The 16,715-nt window shown below is 36.6% G+C and overlaps 1 protein-coding gene across 1 annotated transcript in view; it reads right to left on the reverse strand.

Annotated features, from left to right (window-relative positions):
* Nucleotides 1–11,469: 11,469 nt before the first annotated feature.
* LOC140231401 (uncharacterized) overlaps nucleotides 11,470–16,715 on the reverse strand; it is a 166,191-nt gene continuing 160,945 nt past the window's right edge. The window contains exon 42 of the mRNA XM_072311526.1: nucleotides 11,470–15,535. Within this exon, the coding sequence (XP_072167627.1) occupies nucleotides 15,412–15,535 (124 nt within the window). The 3' untranslated portion in view covers nucleotides 11,470–15,411. The remainder of the gene's footprint in view (nucleotides 15,536–16,715) is intronic.

Genomic DNA, 16,715 nt, shown 5'->3' on the forward strand with positions numbered 1-16,715 from the left:
CGATGCACTGAGCACACTTTGGGGCAAAATCACTCATGGTGGAAGGTCAAAGGTCCCTGAGTTTTGGCATAAAAGGGCACTTCCAGCTTAACTTCAGTTATGAATGTCCAGGAGTACTATGAGTAAGTAGAGAGGACAGAAATAGATGAACAGTACATTTCCCTGTATAGACATTTGTGTGACATGAAATACTTTGTTGAAATTAATTTTTGAGTGATAGAGAGATCAAAGGTCAAGTTGAAAGGTCTCCATTATTTCGCCAACAATAGAAAAACAAGGAAATTTCCAGCTGTTACTTCATCTAGGATCATCCTGCAGTGACGGGAATTCGTTTACAGGGTTGAAATAAAATGACAATAATTTGAATGAACATTATAGTAGAAGTAGGATTATGGTCAAGGTCAAAGGTCACTGTACTTTATAGAAACTGTCATTTTCCAGCAATGAATGTCAATTTGTTATATCACTCTATTAGAGTATTGAGAATTTAGGGTTTCTGGGATGAACACTGAATTAGGGCTTTCTAGCTCAGTCGGTAGAGCACCGGGCTAGCAATCCGGAGGTCTCGGGTTCAAATCCTGATGGAATCCCATTTTCTTTGCTCAATTTTCCACTTTTTCAATTCAATTCAATAGTTTATTTATTTCCATCATCAAAAAGAAAAGAAAAGACAAAGTTGACATGATCCAAAGTGATACAATTTTTTTTTTTCATTTTCTTACACTCGTCTGATAAAGGATTTTTTAAAATACAATATAAAGTATATACACGAATGATGTCGTAAAAAAGAAACAATGCACTTTGCCATGGCAACAAAAATAGTAAATAATCACAATGATGGAAAACAGTGTTCCACTAAAAAAGCCAAGCTTGTGAGACGTGGAACACTGGAACAAAACAACAACAGCACCAATTTGTTATACCAATAAAACATATTCATTTTACATTCTTCTATATACTATTGTACATTTTACTCATTGATATAACGATGCTGATACTATGAACAATACTTACCAGGATTTTTAGAATGCAAACGTATAAACTATGTAACATATCACATTTGTGGCACAGACACTATGGGGCCAGGTAATGCCAGGAAAATTGAACTGAAAGGAAGATATGCAATCGGCCACAAAATACATAACGACGACAACAACAACAATAACACAAAACACAGAAATAACAGAACTTGAGGAAATGCACTCAAACAGATACTGGACAATGAACGAGGAAAAAGGAGCAGGGAAGAATAGAGAAGGAAAAGGAGAGGGAAAAGGAGAGGGATGGAAAAGGTCTGTGGACACACTACAAAATCTCAAGGAAAAGTGAAACATGACGGGTTTTTTCATTGAACAGAATTAACTGGTATATTTAGAAAACAAATATTTTTTGAGTTTATACTTAAATGTAATTAACTTCACAGATTCTTTATCATTATCTAAGCTATTCCAAAATCTGGGTCCGGTATTAACAAATGTATTTTGAGTGTGTACAGTTCTCACTAAGGGAAGATGAAATTCTTTAGATTGTCTCGTGGGATAATTATGTACGTGGCTGTTACAGTGAAATAACGAATAAAATATTTTGGGTAGATGGTTGCAGTTGTAATTAAACATAAATTGACCAAGTTGAAACAAATACAACTCTTTTATTTTCAGAATTTTGTGTTCAAGGAACAGCTTGTCAGTATGTACTCAGATATGAAGGTTAAAAACAATTCTGAGCGCCATCTTTTACAGAAGAAAAAGTTTATCTAGCAATGTCGAATACTGTAAAAGTGGAAATTTTCGCGGTGTTGAAATTTTCGCGCATTTCGCGCAACCAGAAACTAGCGCGAAAATAAAAACACGCGAATATTTTTGCTTGCCATACGTTCCTGTGCGTGATGTCTTGATTCCGCGGAATTAAAAACACGCGAAACTCTTCTGACCCGGCCTAGCGCGAAAAATTAGTCACGCGAAAATATCCACTTTTACAGTATGTATTCCCCCAAGCAAGAATTCCGTAATTCAAGTACGGCAATACCAAACTTGAATAAAGCGTAATCAAAGCCGAAGAAGGAAGATAGTATTTCAATCTATTCATTATGCCTATGTTACATGCAATTACATTACAAATATTGTTTATGTGACACCTCCATGATAACTTATTATCAACACAAACACCTAAGAATTTAATAGACGAAACCTCTTCTAGGGGAGTAGTGTCAAATATAACATTACCTGGTAATCTATCTAAAGAATTACTGAAAAACATATACTTTGCCTTCTCAATATTCAGTGACAATTTATTCGCATATATCCATTGTGAGACATTCTTCGATTCATAATTCACTGTACTAATTAAAGTATTAGGGTCAGGGTGGGAATAAAATAGATTGGAATCATCGGCGAATAATATGAAAGAGAGTTTATCTGAAGATCTAAAAATCATTAATATAAACTATAAATAACAGTGGGCCTAACAAACTTCCTTGCGGAACACCACATTCTATTTTTTTCATAGAAGAATCAAAACTGTTCACATGTACATATTGATATCTGTCAGATATCTACTAATAAAAATATCATTCTATTAGATTAGAAATGAATGAAATTTCAGTTGCCAGAGGAGATGAGGATGGAATGTCAGAGGTCGAGGTAAAAGGTCAAGGTCAGAGGTCACCAGAAATTAAGTTGTTATATTCTAGCCATAAATTCCACGAGGTACAACCTTTAAGTCCAATAATGATCATGCCATTTGGTATAATGCACTCATACGAGAAGCTTTTTGTTACATCGGTCATAAAAGTTGTTGTTAACACTTCAATCCAACCACAGAAGCAGTACTACTCATGTGTCATAATGACAACAACAACAACACAATTGATACTTACAATCACATTGGAAGTGAAACATGTTATTCAGGGATGGGGGAATTTATGCTTAACCCGTTGAGGACGAGTCCCCGAGTATACACGGGCAGGTGTCTATGCGAAATGCGTATTGTAGCAAAATCAGCCGGTCCTCAACAGGTTAATGACAGACAGCAATAGATTATTTGTCCGTATCATGGTCTTGCAGTGGGAACCAATCAGTATTGACTCAAAAAAAGAAAAACATCATCCAGTAATCCAAAGGTAGACTAGACTAATCCAAAGTGCTGAAACAAAAATGTTAGTGTTAACACAGTGTGTGTTAGTCACCTGTGTGGTGGAGAAACAGTGTGGAGATTTATGTAATGTGCAGTGTTTCATGTCTCTTGCATCTTCTTCAGTCACTTCTTACACTATAGTATGTATAAAAAAAAAAAAATGCCAACACAGAACCCACCAGATGATCAGAGCAAGTCCACTAATTTATCCTCTTTGCGGGGATAAAATATGAGAGAGATATTGTCTTGACATGTTAAATCGAAACGATGTGAAAAGTTTGAAAATAAATGTGTACTGCTAGCTACTGTCGCTGCAAAAACCAGTGAGACGAAACTTTAACCACTGATGCTCCAGACTGTATCTATTCAGCAAAGAAGTTTTGTTACTGTGCCATCATTTTAAAATAATGGATGAACTTATTACATAGAATGTCCATGATGTGACGACATAGAAAAACTGAAGGTAGTGTGTCATAAACTTCAATTTTCCATCTCTTTTCTTTCAGTTATTCCATGGATTTGTTCATACTGTCTTTCCTGTATTGTGAGTGCTGTGTACATTGTGTAAGCCTCACATTAAACCTAGCTGTTCTGTTACTTTCAAAATAAGCACATATTGAGTTGTAAAAAGAAAAAAGCATGAGGTGTTATAGATAGAGGAGAAACTATTGCTCTTGACCACTGTAATTCTCATGGAATTCTGGGAATGCAGTGGTACTCAGAGTTACAGACTTCCATACGGATGTTTTACTTATTGGATTATTGGAAATCCTGATCTGTAACATGCACCCACCTACAGATTTGATGATGTTTCCAGGTGTTCAATTTTCATGAAAAGATATTTACAATAACTGTACATATTATCTCAATATTAACTTTTACTGAGCAAGTTTTTGACATAGACAGTTTCAACTTCTTGGATAGTTGCATTTTCTTGGTTTAAGAATACTTGTGTAACCCATGTACTGCTTATGTACATTTTGTGTTCCACACATACTTTTATTCTATGAATGCAATGGTTAATACAGAGTGTAACATTGAAAAAAAAGAAGAAGTGCAGTTTGTGTTTTAGAAGGCGGTTAGACTCTGTGTACAGTTTTGTTTAGCGTTATTGCAGAGAAACAAACAAATTTTGGTCATTTAGATTTCAGATAACGAGCTACTACATGAGTATTATATTTGCTGCAGAAATGCCAAACAGTGCACTGCATATTGCTTGATTTCAAGAATTCTAAAGGCCCTCTTGATCCACCTTTGTATAAAGACTACCTGTCTGTAGAGGCCACTCTATTGTTTCTTTTCAGAGCACTTCACATGTAAACAATCCTGTCTTCAAAGGGAAAGTTTCCCCAAATGTATGGATTGAGTGAATGCAGCAATATTAGTAGAACACATCTGTGAACTTTGAGGAAAATCTTTGAGGACAGTCCGTTCAAATGTTACAAATTGTTAAAGTTTCTGTAGAGCCATTGCTTGATGAGAAGACTCCTACTATCATATACTTGGTGATGTCACAGCAGAACAGGGATATAAAGAAATCATAAGGAGAATTCTGCAAAATTTAATTTTTCTAGCGTATTTTAACTCTTAAAGAAATAGCAGGGGGCACTCGGAGTGTGTAGACCTCTCTGCCAAGCAGCTCACTACCACGTGTATTGTGATTTTCACCATATATTTTAGTCCGGCATCAAAATGATGATCTGGGTCACAACCAAAATTGAATTATCTCTTCTTTGTGTCATTATCTACTTTTACTGAAAATTTTCATCCATATCTGTTTATAATTCTATTAGTTTTGCAAACAGACAGTCATGATTAAGCAAACAAACAAACAGACAAACCAACAAACCAACAATGGCAAAAATGTAACCTCCTATGATGAAGGGAATAATTTTGCGCTAACATAAAACTATGTCAGTAACAAATCAAAGGAATGTGTGGGGGGGGGGGGGGTTTTCATTTAAAAAAATTTTGTGGAATTTTCTCTGAGTTTTCTTTGTGTTTTCTTTCTATCATTGTTCTGCCATGATGTCAAAAACTGTTCTAGTCTTCTCACCCAGTGATGGTTGAAAAAAAAATAAAAATTGATTACTCTGAAAAACGTATGTGTTCTATTGCTGCATTAAAACTAATGTTTATTTGCAGAAAATTCCCTTTAAAAATCACCTGCATACAAAGGTTGCTTTTTCTGTATCCCCCTCTACTTGTGAACATGTTTCACTGTAGGAGAAAAAAATTATATTGATTCCTTCCACATATTATTATAAGTATTTTGTGCATTATGATATTTGAGTCATAGTAATTCTGTATTTGCTGTTTGTTGCAAACCCGAGAGGTATATACAACATATGTTGTTGTTTTTTGTACACGAAGTGTTCAGTAGATTCCACACAGGAATTAAACAAATGACTGTACTCAATATTTTGAATTGTTGCAGTGGAAAAAAAAGAGCTTGATATTAAGCCATGACATTCAGGGCCAGATTGTATGAGTATCACAGATATTGCACGTTCATGATGAATTAATCTTTTAGATTACATGTCACATTCAGAATTCAAAGCAAAGGAGACTTAATGTTATCTTGTGATTTTTCATGCCGAGGTTGACTGAGAAGGTGCGATGAGTTAAACATGTAGTTGCGGTATATTCAAATTTGCTGAACCAAAGGTGAGTGCCAAAACCTTCTTTAGCCACTTCCGTTCCCAAAATTGCGGAGAGTTGATCTCCTCAATAAATATTTTTTTTTAAAGACAATATCTTTTATGAAGCTTATTCTTTCTCCTTCCTGAGCATTCATTTCCAATGAAAAACAATTTTGTTTTTGTTTTTGTTTTGTTTTGTTTTTGTTTTTTTATCAACTCGGGCTCATTTTATACAATGTAAGTTAAGCTTGCGTCGTGACTCGCTGGCCACTTTAGGGTGATGACATTGCTCCACTTTTCTAGTTCTTGCAAGAGCCGGCGGCTCTCTCTCTCTCTCTCAAAAAAAAAAAGAGAACAAAATAAGAAAAATGAGTACATGTTGTTTGTCTTTGTTTTTCATAGAGTCCTGTGGCCTGGCAGAAGGGGCGTATGCTCGGGTTTCAGATCAAAAAAAAAAAAAAAAAAACCTCATTGATTTCGGTGTCGCGTGTCAAACGATGGCGTCCTACGAGCTTTGAAAATGATCCAGTGTTGATGACCAAGGGGAATGTTATGAGTATGCGAATGATTTCACCCGAGGACTAACATCGCAACATGAGCTTGCTTTTGAGGTCAAATCCCAGCTGGTACTTAGATATGCCGCCAGCACGATTTCTAAAGGTTGTAATATCCATGTGCCCTACTGTGAGTTTAATTCTGATTTTGTTCCTACGAATTTGTTTGTTTATTTGTTTTCCCTTTAAAGATATCTTGCCAGCAAAAATTGCTTTATGAATCTGGAACACTCAAAAACATGCAGGAAGGGATTCTACGGCAGCAAGACATACTGTCTAGAAAAAATTTTTAGACTACAGTCGTGCATATGTATTTTCTCAAAGGTTACCCAGGTTAACAACTTTGCAACTTGGTTGACCAAATCAGAAGGAGGGAAAAAAAAGTGGTGAAATGTAAGCCGCGATATTATGGTTTGGCCACAATGTTATGGTTTTGTCATGGGCCAGCAACCCAAATGGGTTGAAAATATCTGACTAATTTTGTGGAAGTACACTGGTTGTGCTAGGAATCATCACAGAGAGCAGTGTATATGGAGCTTTAAGAGCCAATTTGTTCATGTTATCTCATTTGACACAAAGCACAAGGAAGAAGAAAAAGTTATCCTACATGTATGTATAGGCCTAGTTAACTTACAAATATTAGGTACTTTTTGATGACCAATGCATAATCAGAACAAACGTGAATGAATGATACCCAAGCAGTTGACTTCATAGGTTATCCCAGTGAAATTACAATTTGATTTGAGTATATGGTAATACAAAAACATTGACGGCCTCGTTACCCATGCAGATGAACAGAGGGGTATAATTTGCGGACTAATCAACAAAGGAGACCGAGGCATAGAATGTAAAGTGTTACAGTGACATGGTCATTTAAGTTCACATTGTGCTTACCCCTTGAACGGAAAGTAGGCCAGTTGTACAAATTGTCGCACCATGGGCCATCTTTATACATGAATTCGCACAACTCTTTACAATGTAGGTGTCGTTCCCTTGGATAGAATTTACTAGTGTTCAAAATGTTAGTTAAGCATTTAGTTTTGTAAGTGTACATTCCTAACCCGAGTGTATGAAGAATACTGACCTTACAATTATGTGATGTGAATATTTATATGATTTACAGTGCATATATATTTTGAAATACATGTACGTATTGAGCAAGTCATGTGAATATTACAACCTAAATAAATGCTCGGTGATTGATTTAGGTAATTGGCTTTAGACAGAGATGTAAAACCAATATCCAATGTGGAAAAGTCACAATTAGTACTGGTTATAAATATTCATGTGTATATGACTGAAGGATTTCTTTGGACTGAGGATGTTTGCAATAAGAACATGTCATTGCATTGTTATGAATCATGAGGTATTCATAAATGTAATAAAACTTCATGACTGAATATGAGTTGGTATATTTTGCCTCCAAGAAACACCATTATGAAATGTTCTTATTGCAGCAGTACGTAAGATAGAATTGTGCTTCAGGTAGTGGATGCTGGTGCTGGCAGAGTATGTTGTACATTACTTACTGGTATGAATTATTTTGGAGATAAACTTTACTCCCTTTTCAAAGCCCTCCCAATAGTGTCAAAAGGGAATGATACCTAAAATATATTTGAATTGAGTGAATGCAGCAATAAAATGAAAATATGAGAATTCCACAGAATATGATTTCTATGAAAAGTAGGCCTGCACATTTCATTGACTTGTTATTGACATTATATGATAAAGGGTAAAATCATTTCTCCCTGCGTTCTGGAAGAGGTACTGTACTAAAGTCAAAAACTCTTTCATTACACTACAATAGTGAAAATATATTGAATTCTCTTTTTATTTTCCTTATACCCTGGCCCTGCAGTGATGACAAAAACTGTTGGAAGTCTTCTCATCCAGCGATGGTGGCACTGAAACTTTCAAAATTCAAAACCTTCCAACTGATTGTCCGATTTTCAATGATATGTTCTACCAACCCTCCTGATATTGCTGCATTCACTCAATCACATTTCATAACTGTATATTTAAAGCTGATTTTTTTTTTTTTCACATACAGATACATTGTATTTTTTGCAAATGAGGTGGTCACAGACATTTTTATGAGATGTTGTTTTCGTGAATTGACACCGAGGCTGTCGTAACTGCACTAATAACCTGCGGCATGGCAGCATTTTTGCATGTTGTTTAATTCGCAGTGCAACAGTGATTCACAAAATTTGTGAAAAATTCATCCCTCACAAAACTAACAGCTTATACAGTATGTATACATTTGGGTATCATTTCCCTTTACAAAATTGTGAAATTGTCAGCAAAATCATAGATTAAATCTAAAGTTTTGCAAGTTTTCACGAAACAATATTGCTTTACCAGCTCAAGGGCAAGAACGGTACAATCGGATATCCGCAGCAAAAATTTTCAGGATTGGATCAAAGAATGGGAAAAGAACGTATCCTTCAATGCAGACTTTTCTAGTTGCAAGGATTTCACACAGGTGAACTTGAGTGACGGCTGAAGTTGTATCTTATAAAGAGATGGTATAGTATTGGTTGAGATGATGATGCTGCTTTTAACTTTTTGCGATACCTAGAAACCACTTTATGAAAAGTTAATGAGCATACCATTCTTATAGGAAATCAATGTTTGAGGAAAATCGGTTTTGAAATACTGTTTAAGTAGATATTTTCTCGAGTAATTTTTTGCGCTTGGCCAGCAAAGATGAATCTCGCGTGTTTTTAACTTATTCTGTGAAATCAAGACATTAACTACTGGAACGTAGGGCAAGCAAAAGTATTCCTGTGCTTTCGTTTTCGCACTAGTTTGGTTGCTTGAAATGCACGAAAATTTCCACTTTACTAGTGGCTGATATTTCCAAAAACAAAAACGAAGCAATCCTAATAAAATGTGCGGTTACCTTTTATTAGGATTAATTTGTTTGGATATCTCAGCAATTACAAAACCAATTTTCATCAAATAACTTTATAATTCCTTTTAGGATCATCTATGCTCTTTCATATTTCATATGACGTTTCTAATTACCTCACTAAAAAGTTGAAAATCTGAAGCCCCCTTATCTCAACCAAAACTAATTTATATCATCCCTTATTAGAAGAAAAAAGGCTTTTGACAACAGTACAAACCAAAGAAGAGATTTAAGGTCATGACCAGTATCACAAATTCACAGGAATAAGTGAAATTTAAAAATTTCCTCTAGTTCCATATGAGACTATATCATTTGGTTTTGTTGGATTTTGCTCTCGAACATCAGTCAACTTGAACAGAGGGTGGTGTCCTTTGATTTATATGTATCTTCAAGTTCAGGCAAGCATTGAGCCCCCAATTACTTTTATTTGAACTCTTTTTGTGCTTTTGAATGCCGATTAGCACAGAAAACCCCACAGCACTGTGCATATAGCCTAAAATCTAGGTGGAGGATGCAGCTACATGTATTGTCTTTGCTGTAAACGCTTAAAGGGATTGTATAGTTTTGGTTGAGACCTAATTTCAGGTTTCTAACATGTTTTGGTGAGATGAGAAATCTCTTATGAAATATGAAAGAGCAAGTAATTCCATGAGGAATTCAATGTTTATTTGATGAAAATTGGTTTGGAAATGGCCGAGACATCCAAAACAGAGCGATTATAGTAAAATGTGGGACCCACCTTTTTCTATGATCACTTTGTTTTACTCTGTTTTTGGATGTTTCAGTCATTCCAAACGCAATCTTTATCAAATAAACGTTGAATTCCTCTTAAAATGGTATGCTCTGTACTATTTCATGTGTTTTCTTGGTATCTCGCAAAAAGTTAAAAGCCAAATTGTCATCTCCACCAATACTTTGCCATTCCTTCAACGTCTGAAGCAGTGACAATATTGTCTGATGCGGCATGACTACAAACAGTGGAAGTATCCACCTCCTACATGTACGAGTATATCTGATCTTGCTTTAGTCGTTGTCTTACTATCGACGATGAATCGGTGGCAGTTTTTTGTACGAAAACTGCCACCAATTCATTGACGATTATAAGAAAATGACTACAGTAAGACGAGTGGATATAGACGGTGGATGCTTCGCGGGCAACCACTGTTTGTAGTCTCACTGCATCAGACGTTTTGCGTAACAGCAAAGACAATAGCTGCATCCTCCTCCTACATTGTATGCTACTGTGCACACGGCCCAAAGTCCAGGGCACAGAAAGGGCAAGGCCATTGTGCATGTGACCATAGGGTGCGTTCGAGCGCTCTCCTAAAGCGAACTGTACCGTACCGTACCCGCACCAGAGGAGCGCTCGAACGCTCCTAAAGTGTCCTGTAACGTACTGTACCGAGCCAAAAGTGGACTTCCCGATGTGCTCCAAAAGCGTACCAAAGCGTACCAAAAGTTCGCTGTAAAGCATGCGCGTAACATGCGCATACGTCACAATGCAAAGACATCATTCTCTTTGTCCGGGACAGCTGTAAGTAGTTCAAGCGACAGGTGAATAACATTCTTGCTACAAACAAGCGTGACCTTTTCTAAAAATAACTCATGAGGTACGCTTTCTCCACAGAGCGCTCGAATGCTCCAAATCTGGCACAGTTCGGTACGGTACGCTTTGGTTCAGTTCGCTTTGGTTTGCTTTAGAGCGCTGGAACGCACCCATAGAGTAGACTCGAGGGCATTTGAGTTAAGTAAATAAAAAGAATATATATATGTATTTTTTTTTTTCAATCTAAATTCTATATTTTTAAATATTTTCATTGTCTATCTATATTATATATTTCATATATTCATAGTACATGTATATATTTTTCAATATTTTTTTTTACTATACAGCGGTATATATATATATATATATATATATATATATATATATATATGAATAACAGCAATAGGTTTCTGCTTTTAGTCCAAGAAAGTATTGATTGACAACAGTAGTTCATATGAAAACTCCGTGAGAGACATAGTTTTGATGAATTTTCGCTCATATGGCAAAGCCCTTGAAAAACAAATGACAAAGCCCTATGGGCGAAAATTCGTCAAAACTATGTCTCTCACGGAGTTTTCATATGACCCCTGTTGTGAATCAATTATATATATATATATTTTATCGAAAATGTTTATATCTTAGATTCACAGTAAATAAAGCACAGTATTTAGACGGAAAGCATATGATTATACATCTCTCTGTTTTTTATTATACCTCATCCCGGTATGACAAAAATGTCATGATGCCAAGAACCAATTTTCATTTTTTAAAAATGAAGGAAGGAAAAAAAAAAGAGGAGAAAAAAAAAGGAGACCAAATAAAGTGTTGCTACGTCAGTAAGTCAACTACACCAAGTCTTGTCGAAAATGTTGCAATTCAGATTATTTGATGCAAGCGCTTTTGGAGTTGAACTCATCTCTTGTTGAACAGACTTTTTCGGCAAAGAAAATGCCACTATAATGTCACCAATACATATTCCAAGTCTTTGATAATTTTTTTTTTTTTTTCCTGTCTGCTGTAAAGCATTTCTATGCCAGCTTTGTATGGAATCACACAGTTCGCATACTCTCCTAAAGTTATTCAAAGCATATACATATACAGTGATAAAACAGAAAAGAAATACACGGATAACATGTCGACAACACTGTAAACACTTGCTAGAGTAATAAAATTATTCAAATTTTACATTTCAATCCCAACAAAAATAAGACATTTTCTTCTCTGTTTTAACTTCTCCTTGTTTTGTCTTTAAAATCTATGGTTGCTTCGCTGGTAAATAACCCAATGGCTATCAAGGTGGAGTGGAATAAAGAGTATACAATTGTTAACCATGGACCACCATTTTTTTTTTCTGATTTTTTTTCTTTACAATTTAATCTACAAAGTGTACACTCCTACATGGGGTAAAAACCCCATAATTGATACAGCCAGGTATACAGAATGACATGTTGATTTTGAAGCAAATCCATCTACCATCCACCTTCACCCTGAACATTTCTTTCCAAGTATCATTCATCGTATGGATAATCAAAACACAAAAGCACTCTAGTTCCTACATTTCACTCTATGATACTCTCCAAGCATAGTGGAATTCACACAAGGAAGCTATTAATTGAAGCATTACGAACAACTGGGAGAAAAGAAAATCCCATTAAAGATTTATAATTTCTTCTCTACTAATTCCTTTTACCATGTATGTCCATTATGACATGAGCAATAAAACAGAAATGGCACATTGATAATTGTTCTGAGTTACTTGTCAAAATCATCTCGAGGAAACGGCATATCCTCCGTCATTTTCCTTATTTCATAGTGTATCATTTTGTCTTGTGGAAGCATCCCCGCAACATCCATTCTTTCTGCATAACGTAAGCCTCTGGATGTTACATTTGATGACAAAACTTACAAATACAGAAGTCTACTTGTTGTTGTTTTTTTTTTCCCCTCTCATCTACAAAACATGCTCCTGAAACTTCACTTCAACATCCACACTGATTTCCCCTCCCCCCTTTCCATCCGGAATGCTTGTGAAGTCATGTCTCTTTTACACGTTTCTTTTTGGTTTTTCTCTTTTTTTTTTCTTTCTTTCGTTCTTTTTCATCCGTCATGACCGTGACACGCACAGGTGCACGCTTGTCTCGTATTCACGTGGAATGAAGCGAACACAGGTAAAGAAGAAAACACAAACACGAGGCGTTACACTGCCGAGAATCCCATCCCACGGCGGGCATGGACCTGGGACGAAATCTCGCCAACCAGAGCTAAAGCACAGAGGGGCCCAGCAACACACAGACAGAAGGAATGGCTGTATTGCTGGTGCGTTCACACTTGCTGCTGTGTTCATACTTCCAATGGATACCATTGTGCACTTCCTATCCAGGGCTAGACACACTCAGAAACCTGCTGGCTATTATTTACACTGGATTTGCAATTAGGTTAACACCTACCAACCTCCCACCACACACACAAAAAAAAAGAAAATACATAAATGATAATAATTTCCCTTGCCATTTAATCATCAGAAATCAGTAGTACTCCAACAACAGATTAATTGCTTTGAGAAAAAAATAGGAATAAAGAAAAGCAAGCAAACATTAATACATATGAGCATTAGCTAGCTTAAAATAAAAGGAGACGTATCTATCTCACTAATGTGATATATATATCCACTAAAACATGATAAACTACATTGTACTCTGCCTGGAATTTGTACAAGCCGAGATTATGATACTACAATACTGTGACAGAGACGTCCTCCTCACTATCACACATTTCATGTTTCTCATCCGCAGGGGGAAGTGGGTCTAATAGTCAAACATTACATGACTGCGTATAACCACAGTTCTTGTATTTCATACACAACAGCACAACTATACGTTAGTGATTACATGAAAAAACAATCGTATCAACTCAGTATTCAAAAATTGCAAATTTGTTTGCCCCTTTCATAGTTTTATTCATTACATTTGGTTTTCTGAATATTTGTATGGCTCGATAGATCCTCATGATACTACTTTGGTGAAATAAAAATCGTACAAATATGCCACAGCAAACGCTGCATCTATCTTTTGCTGCCCTGCTCACGAAATGTAAAGGCTCACATTCACACGGTGGTTTTCAGCACAAAAACGTTGCAACCGCGGTAGCTTTGCTTACACAAATAGGAGTACAACTCACATAATTCCTACATGTATACACTCTGCATGCTTCTATACACATACATACATGTGTAGCAATACTACATGTACCAACAAAATAATTCTTATTCAAAAAAAAAAAAAGGAACAACAGAAAAATCCTATCATATGCACATGGTAAGACACGCTGCTAAACTGAACTATTGACAATATAAGGCATATCACTGAATTCCTTGGTTTATCAAAGTGAGTTCAAAAACATGTCACTCGCTGGCAGTACATCTTTCGTAGATTCTCCCTGATTATGGCCCCCTCTCTGGGGGCTCACTGATCTCTTTAAGGAGTAGAAGGCAGCCATCTACCTCATCAAATTCGGAAACGAAAAAAGGAAAAAGTTTGTAACTGCTTTTGATATCCGTAAGACATCATCTCGTGCAAGGTTTTGATCACTCAGTTCTTTGATTTCATGAAATTCTAGTTAGGGTGTGGGAAGGGCGGAGGGTGGCAATTTTACACTATTTGGTGACCAGTTGTACCCTTTACAATCTTATTTGCAAAGTAGCCAAATTAACAGCTCTGACACCAGTCCACTAAAAAAGGGAAAACAAGAAAACCCAACTTTTTACCTCTGTCATTTTTTATTTTAAGAGAGCAATTAATTGTCTAATTATTCCCTTTCTGCACTCTGAAAACGGATGTTTTTCCACCATGAGGCTTAGCTCTTCATTCAATGAGACACAAAACAAGAGCACGGCTTGGAAAGGGAAGATTGGTATTGATACGGTCAGAGCTAGCACAAACACTCGCCAACAGACACAAAAAGGGGTCAACTTCTTCAACAACATATGGTTCCCCTTGGGTGTACATCATCAAATCTTATTCCCATTTCCATGAAAATAAAAACAAATAAATTGCGCGTCTTCCAACCATGGGAAAACCACATACACAAGAACAATTGTACTCATGTTTCCTCTCCAGAGAAAGAAATATCATAAAAGCATTAGATGGTCTAAAATTGTAATCATAATTACCTTTAGTCCTCAAGTGACTGCCATTACATAACTTACAACTCTCATCTATTCAATTTACCAGCAGTTTTTGATTGGATACCATTAATACAAGCTCTTACGTTAGTGTAGACACATCAACCAAATTACAATTCATATATACTCATATACCTGTCAGACGAGGAATCAATGGAAAGAATGTTACAAAAAAATATCTGAGAAAGGGAAAATTTGTTACTCCCTTGGTAAAAGTCTTTTCCTTCTTTTTTTTTCAGTTTTTTTTTTCCAACAACATTTTATACAAAGAACCACAGTGTAGTAAATTCCATTTCATATGATTACAAGTTGCTAACTAACTGTTAGAAAGAAATATATATAATTACAGTTAATGTAAAGTTAGCTTTGGAAATACAAAAAAGACAGAAGAGTGAGAGAAAGAGAGGGAGAGAGAGAGAAAGAGAGAAAATAGACGATGGAAGCTACTCTGGGACTTCGTCGGATCCCATGCCGTCGACGTTGTCGTTGGCCGAGCTGCTGTCCAGCTGTGATTGCCTGGAGCGTGCCGACCGGGAACCCAGGAGACGGGACGATCCACCGCCAGACCTAGGGTGAGGGGGAGGAACGGATGAAGGGCAGTCAGCAGGAGATACCAATTCATGCGGACATACCATCACACACATAGAATTTTACAAATAAATGGATAATCAAATAAAACTGATATAGTGCCAACAACATGTACGAGTATGTACGTGTACGTGCATATGCAAATATAAATGTGTTCACATACATACAGTATAATCAGGAGTATTGGTTGAATTCAAAATGCCACTTGCTAGTTTTGTGGAATACATCTACGCATTGAAATAGGTCTTCTTTCTCCAGACCACTTCCCTGTAACAAAAATTTTGCGTAGAGTTGGGCAGTGCAATGGTCTTTCCCAAAGAGATACTGTATGCAGAAAAGTCTGCTATTAGTATTAGATCAAGACATGCAGCTTGTGAAATTAAAAAGATTGCAGTGACAAGCGCCTCATTCTGTCTGAACTCTCCCTAGAAAGTGTTTCCCTTTTGACAACTGATGCCTGATATGGCAGCAGCACACTTTAAAGACCATCTCTACACTGGGAGGTAGGAGGGGGAACCTTTCCCTTAAACTTCTCCTCCTGGCTCAAGAGAGCTCCTCAGAGGGGGGAGGGGCCATTTTACTAAACTCTAAAATCGATCCCAAGTTCAATTCAACTGGGGGGGGGGGGGGGGGTGTTTCACCAATTTAGCCAGCACTGACAAGTCGTCAGTCTCTGACAATTTCAGCAAAATCCTTGGTTTTGATTGGCTGAGAAGCTCTGGACACTGACTGTTACTATGGTTATTGTCAGAGACTGACAACTTTTCAGCACTGATTAAATTGATGAAACACCCCCCAGATCTTAGGGACAATTTTGGAATCAATCAGTCCTCAGAGAAGTTAGGAGCAGTTTCACTAAGCTATATATCATCTTGTACCCTCCTTGCTACATTCTAGAAAAGATCTTGAATGTCTATGTACATGTACCGTAATCTTCCAAGCTAGATATGATCTGAATCTCTCCTAGCTTTGGGTTTGTTGTTTGGCTCAATATAGTTCCCATGTCGGTGAAACAGGGCCCTGGTGTTCCTACATTGTATGTAACAGTTGCATTCAGAAATATTTGGTGCCTTGCACATGGTGACAACTCTTCCTGTTCCCATTCCCTTTACTGCAGGGTCATCCCACAAGACCGACACCCAAGAATTATACGGCCCAC

Source organism: Diadema setosum, chromosome 8 (genome assembly GCF_964275005.1).
Source record: "Diadema setosum chromosome 8, eeDiaSeto1, whole genome shotgun sequence".
NCBI classification, from domain to species: Eukaryota; Metazoa; Echinodermata; class Echinoidea; order Diadematoida; family Diadematidae; genus Diadema; species Diadema setosum.